At 38.2% G+C, this 15917-nt stretch overlaps 1 protein-coding gene across 2 annotated transcripts; it reads left to right on the forward strand.

Moving 5' to 3' along the window:
* Positions 1–7672: 7672 nt before the first annotated feature.
* On the forward strand, positions 7673–15295 carry Rad51ap2 (RAD51 associated protein 2). 2 transcript variants are annotated; one of them, XM_050141809.1, is made up of 3 exons: positions 7673–10775; positions 11161–11244; positions 14579–15295. In XM_050141809.1, the coding sequence occupies exons 1-3, from the start codon at positions 7679–7681 to the stop codon at positions 14695–14697; spliced, it is 3300 nt and encodes a 1099-aa protein (XP_049997766.1). In that variant the 5' UTR covers positions 7673–7678; the 3' UTR covers positions 14698–15295. The 2 variants fall into 2 exon arrangements, 1 of the variants encoding a protein (XP_049997766.1); XR_007591604.1 differs by having other exon boundaries at positions 7736–7852; positions 14579–14614.
* Positions 15296–15917: the final 622 nt, after the last annotated feature.

Here is a 15917-nt window from a genome sequence, read left to right on the forward strand (position 1 = left end):
ATCCTGAGTGAGGTAAGCCAGACCCAAAAAGAGGAACATGGGATGTACTCACTCATATTTGTTTTCTAGCCATAAATAAAGGACATTGAGCCTATAATTTGGGTTCTTAGAGAAGCTAAATAAGAAGGAGAACCCAAAGAAAAACACTTAGGCATCCTCCTGAATATTAACCTTCATCAGGCGATGAAAGGAGACAGAGACAAAGACAGAGACCCACATTGGAGCACCGGACTGAAATCTCAAGGTCCAAATCAGGAGCAGAAGGAGAGAGAGCACGAGCAAGGAACTCAGGACCGCGAGGGGTGCACCCACACACTGAGACAATGGGGATGTTCTATTGGGAACTCACTGAGGCCAGCTGGCCAGGGTCTGAAATAGACATCTTTTAGTATGTATTTATTCTATGAGGTTTGTTCCTTTAGAGACCCCTGCATAGTATATAAGTAGACATGGAAGATAAAAATCGTTTTGGTGTTTGCCTTAGTTGCAGTGAAGAGACAGCATGACCATGGCAACTCTTCTGAAGGAAAGGATTTAATTGGTGCTTGCTTAAAGTTTCAGAGGTTTAGTACATTGTCCTTATTTATGGTGGGGGGCATGGTGGCATGTACGCACCTGTGGTGCTAAAGAAGTAGCTGAGAGTTCTACATCCCAGATTTGCGAACAGCAGGAAGAGAGAGAACAACTAGGTCTGACATTGGCTTCTGAAACACCAAAGCCCTCCACCGTGATACATTTTCTCCGACAAAGCCACACTTACTCCAACAAGGCCACACCTCCTAATCCCTTTCAAGTAGTGCCAATCCTGATGACTTAAGCATTCAAATCTACGAGCCTATGGGGGCCATTCTTATTCAACCATCACTGAATTTATTTTAGTCAAGTTTCTATTGCTGTGATTAAACATTAGGACCAAAAGCAACTTGGGGAAGAAAGGGTTTATTTGGCATATAAGTTATAGAGGAAACTAAGGCAGGAACCTGGAGACAAGAACTGAAGCAGTCGCTGAGGAGGAACTCTGTTTACTGGATTGATCCTCCTGACTGCCTCAGTTTATTTTCTTAAACAACCCAGGTCCATTGCCCACAATGGTCTGAGCCCTTCTACACTAATCATCAAGAAATTGGCCTCCTACACAACAGTCTTATGGAGGCAGTTCCTCAGATGGGATTCCCTCTTCCCACGTATGTCCAGTTTTGTGTCAAGTTGACATAAAGCGTGTAAGTAGGACAGAGCTAAACTATAGATAAACTCTATAGATGACATTGAAGTTATAAAGTAAAGAAATAGCAAAACGATTCATATTTTATTAAGAAAATGCTTGTAGCATTGTTAAACAACTGAGGAGAGACTAAGAAATGAAGGACAGCTCTCTGTAGGGGCTTATAAAGGAATCTAAACAAAGATAAATATTATGAATGAAGCAGAGTCACATTTTCTGTAGAGTCAAAATGACAGGAAATACCAGTAAAAGGCAGAAGAGTAACAGTAAGAGTTTCTAGTTTGAGAGTGGATAGCTAATAAAGACTACCGGAAGCGGAAAAGAAGGGAATGGCTTCTGCTTTAAATCATCTGCAGGTACATTGTTTCATTTTCAACGATATGTGATGCACCACTATTGCTCTGTGAAAAGAAATGTCACTTTCTGTGAAGATACATAGAGTGTTAGCCCTCACCCACCCCCCACCTGGTGCTTTTTACCCACTGCCAAAAGAGTGCCAGTGATGTAGGTCATCTGCCTGGGGATTGAGTACAGGGATAACGTGGAGATTCTTTCCTCTAACCTCTAACTTTTGAGCAGGAGTCTCCTTTAAGGATGCTAGGTAGGGATTTGCCCAGTGGAGAAAGAGAACATGCATGAACTAGCGTGGTAATAAGAAAATAAGCATTGTACACCAAGTGTTCCCTGCCCCCTCCCCCCCTCACACACACACACACACACACAGAGAGAGAGAGAGAGAGAGAGAGAGAGAGAGAGAGAGAGAGAGAGAGAGAGAGAGAATGGAGTGGATGGAAGAAGATAACATAAAAGTCTTTATTGTAGATGTGGCAAGTCACACTGAGGACATTAACACTAAACGTTGACATCCCAGCATATGCAGTGAACTCTTGACAGTTCTGTCAGGCACCCAGTGGCAAAGCTCCATTTTGGGGCTTATCTCATGAACTCAATCACGATTTCACTTGTTCAATTCAGATCTGAACTATACAATAAGACACCCGGCTGAAAGGAAGCAGACAGGGGCTGCCCTTGAATCTCTGTTTACTGTTATTAAAAGAGACAAGTGCTTTCAAAGGACAGTCAGGTAAAATGATACAGAGAGGCGAGACATTTGAGATGAGCTTTGAAACAGGCCTCAGCTATGAGTTGAAGATGCAGCCTTCTGTACTTCTTGCATTCTGTTTCCTTTTGAGGTAGCATTTAAACTTCAAGAACGAATATGAATAGTAAGTAACTTCAGTGAGCATTATTTTTGACAGTGGTCATTAGTGTAATTTTAAGGAGAAAATGCAACAAAACACATCTATTTTGGGCTTGATTGCTGTCTATTTCTGCAGGAGTAGGACATATACATGCAAACATTTATGTATCCATATATATGGGAAAAAAGCATTCCACATTTCTATACACTTAATAATGACTTGGATGTAGTTCTAAAACAATTAATGGAATTAAGTCTTATCACATTTGTATTTTGACTTCTGGTCCTTAAAATGTAGTTGTTAAACAATGGTGTAATGGAGGGCTTAGAAAAGAGTGTGTCCTTATAAAATCTAGCAAGATGAACAAAAATATAATCCACCAAGTTCAACTTAGAAATCACAAAAGTCTGGCATTTACAGGTTAAAAAAATCTTGCTCCTAGTAGCATAGTTGTGTGCCCATTCTACCCATGTTAGCTGTGCAAACAAACCCTATCAGTTAATTACAAGCTTAGAATGCACTGCACTAGATTGGAGTTCAGATTCCCAGAAATCTGGGACAAGAAGGCAGTGTAACACATACAGAAGTGTTCAAGTATACTTCCCACTTTCTCTTCTATGAGGTTCAGTATGACTGGCTTTATGTTGAGGTCTTTGATCCATATGGACTTGAGTTTTGTTCATGGTGATAGACATGGATCTACTTTCATTCTCCTGCATGCTGATATTCAGTTATGTTAGCACCATTTGTTAAATATACTTTTTTTCCATTTTAATTTTTTTGCTCTTTGTCAAAAATCAGGTATCCGTAGGTGTGTGGATTAATATCTGGGTCTTTGGTTCAGTTCTATTGGTCCTCCTGTCTGTTTTTATGTCAACATCAGGCTGTTTTCAGTACTGTAGCTCTGTAGTAGAGTTTGAAGTCAGGAATTGTGATGCCTTCAGAAGTTCCTTTATTGTACAAGATAGTTTTGGCTATACTAGGTTTTTTGCTTTTTCATATAAAGTTGAGTATTGTTCTTTTGAGATCTGTGAAGAATTTTGCTGGGCATTGTATTGAATTTGTAGATTGCCATTTAATCTTAATATTAATGTTAATTCTACCTGCTCAGTACATGGTAGATCTTTTCACTTTCAGGTGTCTTCTTGAATTTCTTTCTTCAAAGATTTAAAATTTTTGTCATATGGGTCTCCTACTTGTTTGGTTAGAGTTACTCCGAGATATTTTATGCTATTTGTGGCTTTTGTGAAATGTGATGTTTCTCTAATTTCTCTCTCAGCCCATTTATCATCTGTGTACAGGAGGGCTACTGATTTTTTTGAGTTAATCTTGTATTCTGCTACATTACTGAAAGTATTTATGAGTTTTAGAAGTTCTTTGGTAGAATTTTTGGGGTTGCTTATGTAAACTATCATATCATCAGCAAATAACGAGAATTTGACTTCTTTTTCTCTGATTTGTATCCCCTTGATCTCCTTTTTTTTGTCTTATTGCTCTAGCTAGGATCTCAAGTACTGTATTGAATAGATATGGAGAGAGTGGATAGCCTTGTCCTGTGCCTGATTTCAGTGGAACCACTAAGAGTTTCTCTCCATTTAGTTTGATGTTGGCTGTTGGCTTGCTGTATGTTGCCTTTATTATGTTTAGGTATATTCCTTGTATCCCTCCTTTCTCCAAGACCTTTATCATGAAGGGATCAGCATCTAATGAGATGATCATGTAGTTCTGATTTTTCAGTTTGTTTATTTAGTGGATTATATTGACAGATTTTCATATGTTGAACCATCCCTGCATCTCTGGGGTGAAGCTGACTTGGTTATGGTGGATGATGTTTCTGATGTGTTCTTGTAATTAATTTGCCAGTATTTTCTTGAGTATTTTTGCATCAGTGTTTGGTGTGGGAAGTCCTTCTGTCTACGTGTTGCTTTTATTGGTTAACGAATAAAAAACTGCTTTGAGCCTATGGCAAGGGCAGAACAAAACTAGGTGGGAAAAGCTAGGCTGTATGCTGGGAGAAAAAGGGCGGAGTCCGGAGAAGCCATGGACCCTCAGCCAGAGACAGACACTGGCAACTTTACCTAGTAAACCATAGTCACATGGTGATACACAGATTAACGGATATGGGTTAAACTAATATCTAAGAGATTAACCAATAAGAAGCTAGAGCTAATGGGCCAAGAGGCCTCTTCCAACAACAAATGTTCATGAGTGAGACTGGTCTGTAATTCACTTTCTTAGTAATGTCTTTATGTTATTTGGGTATCAGGGTAATTGTAAGCCTTATAAAAAGAGTTTGGCAATGTTCTTTCTGTTTCTATCGCATGGAACAATTTGAGGAGTATTGGTATTAGTTCTTCCTTGAAAATCTTGTAGATTTCTGAGTTGAAACCATCTGGTCTTGGGCTTTTTTTGGGGGGTGTAGGGAGAATTTTGATGACTATTTCTATTTTTTTTTAGCAGTTATAGGTCTATTTAATTTGCTTATTTGATCTTGATTTAATTTTGGTAAGTGATATTTATCCAGAAATTTCTCCATTTCCTTTAAATTTTCCAACTTTGTGGAGTACAGGTTTTCAAAATATGACCTAATGATTCTCTGGATTTCTTCTGTATCTATTGTTAGAAGAGAAAGTGGGAAGTATACTTGAATGCATTGGCACAGGAGACCACTTCCTAAATATAACTCCAGTAGCACAGATACTGAGAGAAACAATTAATAAATGGGACCTTCTGAAGCTGAGAAACTTCTGTAAAGCAAAGGATATGGTCAACAAGCCAAAATGGCAGCCTACAGAATGGGAAAAGATTTTTACCAACCCCACATGGGACAGAGGGCTGATCTCCAAAATATACAAAGAACTCAAGAAATTGCTCCTCAAAAGAACAAATAATCCAATAAAAAATGGAGTATAGACCTAAATAGAGAACTCTCAACTGAGGAATCTAAAATGGCTAAAAGACACTTAAGGAAATGCTCAACATCTTTAGCCATCAAAGAAATGCAAATCAAAACAATTCTGAGATTCCATATTATACCTGTGAGAATGGCCAAGATCAAAAACACTGATGACAACTTATGCTGGAGAGGATGTGGGGTAAAGGGAACACTTCTGTACTGCTGGTGGGAATGCAAGCTGGCACAACCCCTTTGGATAACAATATAGCAATTTTTCAGAAAATTAGGAAACAAATTTCCTCAAGATCCAGTAATACCACTTTTGGGTATATATCCAAAGGATGCTCACTTGTACCACAAGTACATGTGCTCAACTATGTTCATAGCAGCATTATTTGTTATAGTCAGAACCTGGAAATAATCTAAATGTCCCTGGACCGAATAATGGATAAGGAAAATGTGGTATATTTACACAATGGAGTACTACACTGAGGAAAAAAATAATGACATCTTGAAATTTGCAGGTAAATAGATGGATCTAGAAAACATCATATTGAGTGAGGTAACCCAGACCCTGAAAGACAAATATTATAGTACTCACTTATAAATGGCTTTTAGACATAAAGAAAAAAAAAACAGCCTATAAATCACAACCCCAGAGAACCAAACAACAATGAGGACCCTAAGAGAGACATATATGGATCTAATCTACATGGGAAGTAGAAAAAGACAAGATCTCTTGAGTAAATTGGGAGAGGGTAGAAGGGGAGGGGAGAGGAAGGGAGGGGAGCAGAGAAAAATGTATAGCTTAATAGAAGCAATTAGAAGAAGAAGGAGGAGGAGGAGGAGGAGGAGGAGGAGGAGGAGGAGGAGAAGAAGAAGAAGAAGAAGAAGAAGAAGAAGAAGAAGAAGAAGAAGANGGAGGAGGAGGAGGAGGAGGAGGAGGAGGAGGAGGAGGAGAAGAAGAAGAAGAAGAAGAAGAAGAAGAAGAAGAAGAAGAAGAAGAAGAAGAAGAAGAAGAAGAAGAAGAAGAAGAAGAAGAAGAAGAGAGACATACAGAAGTCGCACACGGAGAGCATACTGATGCGTGATTTGAACCACTGCCCTCATTCCTAGCGTGTTGATGAGGTAGTTCTGTTAAAGGTCTTTTTCCGACTTTGAGTAAATGTGTCTGAAAGAATTTATCAGCAAAGTCAGACATCTAAGGTGGGAATAACAATATTTCTGCAAGCATTTGTGAGACTTGGAGTAGATGAATATTTTATTACTGCAAGCAGTGCACCGATTTCGTATTTCCATATGTACCCCATAGAGTTCTGAAAACAGTTTCCGCGATGCGATACTGTAGTACTCACACAGTTTTTAAAAGGAACATACAGTATTCTAACGTTGAAATGATCATCAAGAGGATTGAGGTTTATGCTCGCCTGACAGTAATTACATTTGCTTAATAAGAATGTATATAAGTAAATGCTTTAAAGATCATTTTCTTCTTCATAATTCCAGGATTTACAAAATTTGTCACTGACTATAAATCATAAAGAAGTTTCTTAGTGCAAGGGGAAATGAAATAGCATTTAAAATTCTTTATTAAATACGAGGCACTACCTGATCATTGTATTTAAACCAAGTGAACTTCAAACATGTGATTTTTATTTCTAAGTAAACATTTCCACCTTTGGGTAGCAAATTCCGCCATACTCGTGAAAAGTCCTGGTCTTAACTAAAGAGAAAATAATTTTCTAGGTTCTAAATTCTTTCCATTTCCTCAAAATATTGATACTGTTAAGTACCAGAGCTTTCTCCACAGATTTATTTTCATCTTAATACAGCGGGAAATCTGATTTTAAGTATAACTGTGATTCTTTTTTCGAAAAAAATATTTCCAGATATAAAGATTGTTGGTTTGGCGTTGACAGTGTCTTGGGATTTCATGAGAAAAGCCTCCTGAAAAAAACTGAGAAACTGCTTCAGACAACACCCGTTTTCGAACTTGAAAAAAAGTAAGGCGGCTCTCACAACACTTTAAACGGAGACAGATTCTGATCGCCCCTCCCCCGCCCCCTCAATTCTACCGCGGAGAAGGCGGAAAACAGGTAGAACAGCTTCTCAAAGGCGCTAAAAATAGAGGGTGTAACGGTCCCGGGCGCTCTGGGCTTTGACAGACACGGTGGGGGCGGAGTCCCTAGGGGGCGTGACGGGGGCGTGGCTAGGGTGTGGCGAGACCGCGGTAGACTGCCTAAGTCTAGCTCGGGGGCGGGGCAGGGGCGGGGCAGGGGGCGGGGCTGATCCGCTCCCGTCCTTTAAAGGGGCTGAAGCGCGGCGGGACCTGAGCAGGTGCCGGTGGTGGTAGCGGACATGTCACTGTCGCGCCCCGCGCGGCCTGCAGGCCCTGCCCGGCCTGTCCCCTCCACACGGCCTCCCGAGGACCCCGCTGCGACGCCACCCAGCCGCAAGCGGCCTCGTCTGGAGGAGCCTGCCGGCGTCTCGGCGGCCGCGTGGCCGCTGCTTGTGGTGCCTCGCTTGTCTGAGGTAGAAAAAGTCTGGGAGTGGTCGCCCAGACCCTTCCCAGCGTTCCTCATTCCAAAGAACCCGGGCAGCTCAGGCGGCGGGAGGCAGCGGTGTGGCCCGGGGTGGCAGGACGGAACGTTCCAGACGCAGAGCTGTTGGCAGTCTGGAGTCTCAGGAAGAGCAGGTTGTTCGAGGGCTCCAGAAAAGTCTCAGGAACCGGGGCCGCAGGAGGTTAGGGAGGCTCTAGGTGTGCGCCATGATGACCCAGCAGAAGTGAGTCTGGTTCCACCCAACACCTCTGTGCCCGGTATCCAAAGAGTCAGACCTGAGCCTGAAGAACTTCCTGCCCCGGGGAAGGGAACTACTCTGAAAGAAAAGAATTCTGTGAGACAGCCAGGAAGCCCATTTCTAGAGGTTACATTTTCTGAGGAAACTAAGCCAACATTACATGACCTTAAGGACAGATGTAAAGTTGTCAGTGTCATAACCTCAGAGAAAAAAGAAAACATTTCATCATCCACACTAAAAATACCAAGACTTCAAAACCAGGCCTGCTTGGGAAGCGCCAAACCCGGTTATTTTAGAGATAACATCACAATAATTTCCCCTGAGTTCCCAAGGGATTTAAATAGCAACATGTCCTTTGTCTATTTAAAGGAAACAGCAAAGAAAAAGAATGACAAAGTTGTGGCATATGCTAGGGATTTCACAGGCATTTTCGGGTCCCAAAATAGACCCGATGCTAAGAAACAAAAGTTTCAGGATGATAAAAAAATTGTATTTGTGGAAAATGATTTTTGTGGCTGTTATGAAAGTCAACAGCAGTCACTCCCTGTAGAAGGGGAAATAGACTCGATCACTTTAAACTGCTGTCACCGTAGTAGTATCGAGGGTGATGTCAGATACTCTTGCGAGAATTCCACTCTCACACTAGGAGACGCGGACTGGGAGGGAACAGAAAGGAATCTAGACGGCAACCTACCTACCAGACAAGAAGAATCCCAAAGCTGGGACTCTAACAGAGCTATTTTGAAAAGGAAAAGACAAAATTGTTGGATAAGGAAAAATTTTAGGGTTATCTGTGAAACTATGAAAAAACTTAGAGAAAATTCAAATTTGGCACAGTTACTAGAGACTGACCTTTTAAACAAGGGAGACTATCACAATGCAAAAGTCAGGGATGTGCATGAACCCCAGTCAAGTACTCTGGTGATAGGAACCCTGGGTCCTTCCCCCCATTTAATAAAGATGGTTTGGTTTAATGGTAAAGATGAACATGCCAATACACTACAGCTGAGGCACGATACTATGCAGAAATACATATCCAGAAATAAAGATGGTAGTACTTTGACCTGCCGTCAAATGCTGACATGTGAAAAGCAGATTGATATTCAAAAGAGTGGCATTTTGAGCAAATTCTTGCAAAATAACATTTCAGAACTTTATACTATCATTCTGAAAACAAATATAGTTTCTTTGCTCAATCACTTTGTTTCTTTCATAAGAAATGGAGATGACTCAGAAGAGGGTTGCATCTTCAAATGTTTAGTGCATTTGAATTATTTGAAAAACATTATAAAGGAAAGTCATGTTGTATTTCTAACAAGGATGTTCATTTCTTCAAGACCATTAGTAAACAACACAAAATCTATGGCAAAGAAAAGACAGCTATTTAAAATGGAGCATGTTCTTGAAGGGGCTCAGAAACACAGCATCAGCTCTCTTAGTATAGCAACTAAAGGGTTTCCAATTTACAAACCACATGAAAATGTTCCTCTTTTACTGGATTTTGAAGACACAGAAGGACTTTCTTTGTCAAAAGAGCCTAGTTATGAGAATGCAAGTTGTTCTGAGCAATTCCTAAATGTGGAGAATTGGGCTTACTATAGTTTTGGTATTGCTAGCACACGTGTGAAGTCTGATATGCTACTTATACAGAATAACTGTGGACATACTAATGAAAAATATTATGAAAGTTGTATGTCCAATCAAGAGTTAGATATTGAAAGGAAGCAGAAGCAGAAGACCCCTCATTGTATTTTTCAGTTAGCATTTGAACATATCTTTAATGCTAGGCAACTGAGCACATTGTTAAACGAAAATAAAATACATAGTGATCAGATAAATGCTATGGTGATAACACAGAAGTCCAGCTTGAAGAACTTGCTAGATGACACAGAATGGAAAATATATGATTTTATTTTGAAGAAGTTTGTCAAGATCACAGAAAGTTCAAGTAGACTCCAAGTTCATAAAGCTATCGGTATAGAGAAAAAAGAGGATAGTTCTCCCCCAGTCGAAAGTGTGTCTTCAGTGCAGGTAGCTTCGCAAGTGAGTAAGGACGTAAATGTGAGAGAAACTACATCTGCTAAGCAAAATAGTGGAGCTAACACTAAAGAGACTGGAGACATTTTGCAAGAAGGCGAGTTAGCTAATTCAGCGCGTTTTCATCCAGAGAATGACTCTACATTACATGCTGATCATCAGTTTGAAAGTGATTCAAGTGGAGAGAACAATGAATGTTTTCAGGGCTTAGCTGCTCCATGTTTATCAACAGAAACTCTGCCAATAGCAAAGGATTTCGAGATGAAGAGTAAATTTGATTTAGTACTTGAAGAGCTTCATATGTTTCATGAAATTAGTAAAGAAAATGAAATTCCAAGTACAGCCGAAACAAACAATAGGAAAGAAAATTACTTTGGAGAAAGTAATGATGTTAAGGAGGCAAGAATGGAGATAGAAAAAGATTTGGAAATGGTTGAAACCAACAAAAGAAATGCACCTGCTTTGTCCCTTGATTTGAGAGCAGGCTCCAACATGCATAAAAGACACCAACGTTTATTTAATTGGAAAACAATCCCTACTCATGGGGGACAGGCAGTTCCAAATGAATATTGCTGTCCAAGATCAGAGGAAGAATCCATCCATTCTACTTCTGAGGAAGGTATGCCATTTATTTTAAAATTTCTTACTCATGATAAAAAGTTAGTGTTTTTTTCTTGTGTAAGGAAAATATATAATATTTGGCAGCAAATAATATAGAAGAGGCTTCATGAATGTATGTTATTTCCAACAGAGACCCATTAAAATGTTAGGCGATAAACCGAAGTTGAAAAAGTCACTTAAATTTTAAGAAAAGCTCCAAACTCTTATTAAATTTTTCTAAATATTTGGAGCCAATTGAAGTCAGTATTTATAAAAAACAGCATGCCAATATTGTTAACATTTGTAGAGCAAAGTTACTTTCTCTAGAAAGGGCTATAACCAGCTAGTAACTGAAGTGACATAAAAGTTAGCTTGGGCCATAATATGTTAGTCTTTATTTTCAGATTGTAAGAAACCTTTCCACAAAAGTCCTGCCTTTTCTGCTGAGGAATGTAAAAAAGAAAAGAATGATTATTTATTGAAGGGAGGTAAGATCTTCTGTTACTTTTTAGAATATGTTTTAAGATGACTGTCGTATTGTCTTAGCATGATGAAAATACTTTGGTTGATAGAAAACAAGTACACAATTTTACACTTTAAAAATAACGATGTTACTAATTTCAATTTAGAATCTGGTTAAAAATTAAAATAATACTGGAAATCCCTCTGAAAGTACGTACTAATATTTGCAATAGTGTATGACAATACACTACTAAGCCTAAGTGATAAGACATGTTTTAAATGTGAGATTCATTACATATGTACTATTAGTTTGCAAAATACTAAACAAAAGAGAATCCATCTCAGGTGGATCACTGTTCTTGAAATGCCACTCCAAATTATGCTCTATACCATTGGTTCCCAACCTGTGCATTGTGACTCCTTTGGGGGTTGAATGGATCCTTTCACAGGACTTCCACATAAGATACCCTGCATATCAAATATCTATATTATGATTAACTACAGTAGCAAAATTAGAGTTATGAAGTAGCAATGAAATAATTTTATGGTTGAGAGTCACAACATGAGGAACTGTGTTAAGGGCTTGCAGCATTAGGAAGATTGAGAACCACAGCTTCATATTTTATACCTTTATAGAACCTCTCAAGTAGATATTTTATGAATATAAATAATTTACTAATACTGATAAGGGTATTATGGATCATGCTTTAATCCCAGCACTACATTGACAAGAGACTCTGGTATACATTTGAGGTCAGAAACCAATATTATAGCAATTACTTATTATTTTTAGGTGTTGACATGATTTTTGAATGTAGCTATTATAATTTTATTTTTAATTGCTATTAAAAACAACCAAAGAAAAATCAAACAATTCCCAATAACACCTAAAAATTTTTCAGTATCAAAATAAAACAAAAATAGGACTAGTATTTATTCTATCTACCAATGAGTTTAGATAAAGATAAGATTGAAATTAGGGAGCAAGGTGAAGTTAGTCTTGTAATACATTTACATGACAATATTAAATCCAAAAAGGCTACATTGCAAGGAAAATATATCTACTCAAATGCATTCAGTGAGGCACCATTTCTCATATATATATTTTTATGTCTTTACATCATCAGAAAAATGCTATCTCCAGAACCTTCATTTTGTCTCAATCTTTGGTGACTTGATCTTTGAAATTAGCTGATGCCTGACAGATCAGAAGTATAGAGGCAGTCTCTTCTCCCCTGAGAATACGTGATCACCAGGGGACTGATAATCTATGAGTCTAAAGAGCCATATTGGTCAGGATGCAGTTGCTTCTTCCTAGAAAGACAGGGAACATTTGGATTTAGGAACCTAATTTGATGTAGAATACAAAGAGGACAGGAACACACATCCACATTGTTGCATGTTATGTGGCAGCTGCCAGTTCACCAGGTATTTTTTTTTAATTTTTTTGTTTTTCGAGACAGGGTTTCTCTGTAGCTTTGGTGCCTGTCCTGGAACTAGCTCTTGTAGACCAGGCTGGCCTCGAACTCACAGAGATCCGCCTGCCTCTGCCTCCTGAATGCTGGGATTAAAGGCGTGTTCCACCACTGGACAGCTTCACCAGGTATTTTATATGTCGTTTAGGCCAGTATTGTTCTGACTTTATTGTGTTTGTGAATCTTCTGAAGATTGTGTTATAGGATTCTGTTTCCACTGTAACCAAGCTCTGAGATTCTGAATTTAGAATACTCTCCTAGAGCCACAGAGGCAGATGTTTGCTAGGATGTTTGCAAGGCTCCACACCTGTGCAGCCTTGACTGTCCTGGAACTCACTCTGTAGACCAGGATGGCCTGGAATTCAGAGATTCACCTGCCTCTGCCTCCCAAGTGCTGGGATCAAAGGAGTGTGCTATGTGCTAACACCACCAGGCTTTATGACATGTTTTTAAATACTGACTTTTAAGAGCAATTTCTCACAGTATTCTGGAATGTTTATACTTTTTAAAAGGTTAACAATAAATTAGTCAAAAATATAGCAATAAGAAAAGGATCACGTTTTATTCTTCTAAGGGATGTATTACCAACATCATAGCTTAATGAAACAGGTCATCATTGTACAAAGGGCCTACTACTGATGGAAATTAATGAAGCTACTTTCCATCCATTGCAAAATTACCATAAATCACTGTTACATTAAATGTAAAAGGGAAAGACATACTTTGAAAAAGAAATATATTACTAATTTTGGCTTTGTTCTGAAATAATCTTTTAATGAAAAATTGATTTTATGCAAAATTCCTAAAGCTTTCTAATATATAACCAACTATAGTATATAATCATGACCCAATAATTTTGTCTGATTTGGGCATCCCAGTAAGTTTAAAACTTTATAAAAAGTCTAGTAATAATATTTTTGCTTATCATTAAATTTATATTTTTAATGATAAATTGAGTATAAAATGGTATGCAGATTTTTGGAGTGTTGTTTTCTTACCTTATTAATATGAGCTTTAAATTAGGATTCTGTTTCATAAGTGTTTACATAGGTATATTTGATTTGCTCAGCTTTGAAATTATGATGTTTAGCTTTTGTTAGATTTAACAAAATGGGTTTATCAAATGTCATGAATGGGTTGATGACAGTGTTTTAGTATAATGGAGTATTAAAGTCATACTAATTTACTAAAGCCCAATTTATATTTGAGTCTTACAAATGTACTATATAGTTTATATGGGAATAAAACTTCTTAAAGGTAATGCGTCATATCTACGTGTGTAAGTTAAGTGATCTTGAGAGAAAAACAGCTCTGTGAAACATTCAGATTTCTTAGCAAATGATATAGTGTTATGTTAAATAAAACTAAAAATCAGAGTAATCCATAGCTGTAATTACACTTGTATTCTATTAAAAAATAATCTCTATTAGAAACCAAGTATAACTACTAACAACATGGCAGAATTGCTTAGCTTCTAATTGAAAATGACACTCATAAAGCACAGTCAAGTTGGCTAAAATCTTAGTTTTTGAGTTTATTGCTCTTGTGTCAGAGTTCCTGATTGGAATACTGATCTTAGGTAAGATTCTCTCTCTCTCTCTCTCTCTCTCTCTCTCTCTCTCTCTCTCTCTCTCTCTTATCTATCTATCTATCTATCTATCTATCTATCTATCTATCTATCTATCTATAGAGAGGTTTCTTAGTCTTCCTGCACTTACCTTCCCATGTTATAGAACTGGATATAATAGAATTAAGTGCACTAATGCACTAGTGAATGGTGTGTAAATCCCTAGTAAATGTAGCTAGTATCATGATTAGAATAAGGACTTTTAAACATATTGGTAATTTTTGCTTTTTTCAGTAAATTATGTTGTCATCTTTATAGGCAGTCATTTGACACATGGCATTTCCAGAGTACAGCCTCTTAAGACGTGCAACCGTCCAATTAGAGTCGGCTTGTCGAGAAGAGCTAGGCTGAAACAGCTCCATCCTTATCTGAAATGAATGGGTTGTTAAGGACTCAGAAGAAACTCCTGGGCAATAACAGCTCAGCGGGTCTAGGAATGTTTTATTTCTTGCTTTGTAGAAGTGTTTTCTTCAGCTTGCAGATTTTGTGCTTTCTTTATAAAATGTAGAGAGGTTCTTTTGTGTGTAGATTATTTTATTAGCATTAAAAGAAAACTTTCAATGATATTTTTCTGTCTCATGATCAATATACACATTAAAGTATTTTCATGATCTTATAAACCATTTCAGCATCTTAATTTTCATAAATTTTATAAGAAAAAAATCTATAACTTCTACTTTTTGGAAGGATCTGTGGCTTATAAAAAGATAATGAACCAGTGTTCTAACCTACTCTACATTTTGTCAGGTGTATAGGATCTGCCCTTCTTCCCTCTCTCCCTCCCTCCTTTTCCCTTTTTTCCTCCCTCCCTCACTTCTTCCCTCCCTCCCTCACTCCATCCCTTTCTTCTCTTCCTTCAGATAGGATATCTTGTAATTCAGGCTGGTATCAAACTCCCTCTGCAGCTGCTGCTGCTGACCTTGAACTTTTCTTGACTCTCTTGCCTTCAGAATACTGCCCTGAGCTGTAGCTTCCTTCCTGTCCTTGAAATTTGTAGAGAAATAAAGAATACACATATTTTCAAAGTAACTATCAATAGAATAAAGCAAAATTTAAAAATGCTAGACAAGTAAATAACATTGACATATTTAGAAAAATGGTAAGGAAAGAAAGAAGCATCAAGAAAACGCAAGAACAGCAAACAAGGCCAGGGTTACTTCACTCAGTACATTTTGCAAATACATCCAAAAGTAAGCTGAAATGCATCAATTCAGAATACAAATGTGGCTGGATTAGATGATCACCAGTAAATGTTCTCAGATCCACAAAATTCAACCTCAACTTTGGCTCTATTCTTCCTGCACTGAACACTTTCCAACTCCAACATCCTGCTTGAAATCCCTCCACCCACTCGCTGCTTTAAGTGAAACTTTTTTTTCCTTTGATTTCTTTAAATCATTATTCTTGAATATATGAATGTTTTGTCTGAAAGCCTGTTTGTGCACCAAGGGCATGCAGTGCCTTTGAAGACTAGAAGAAGCCATCAGGTTCCCTGGAAATGGAGTCCAGACAACTGTGAACAGTCAGCTAGGTGCTAGGGATTTAACATGGGTCTCCTAGAAAAGCCTTTAGTCAGTGTTGTTAACTGACTAGCCAT

The sequence above is a fragment of the Alexandromys fortis genome, unplaced genomic scaffold (assembly GCF_014885135.2).
Source record: "Alexandromys fortis isolate MF-2015 unplaced genomic scaffold, M_Fortis_MF-2015_v1.1 scaffold_30, whole genome shotgun sequence".
Taxonomy (NCBI): Eukaryota; Metazoa; Chordata; class Mammalia; order Rodentia; family Cricetidae; genus Alexandromys; species Alexandromys fortis.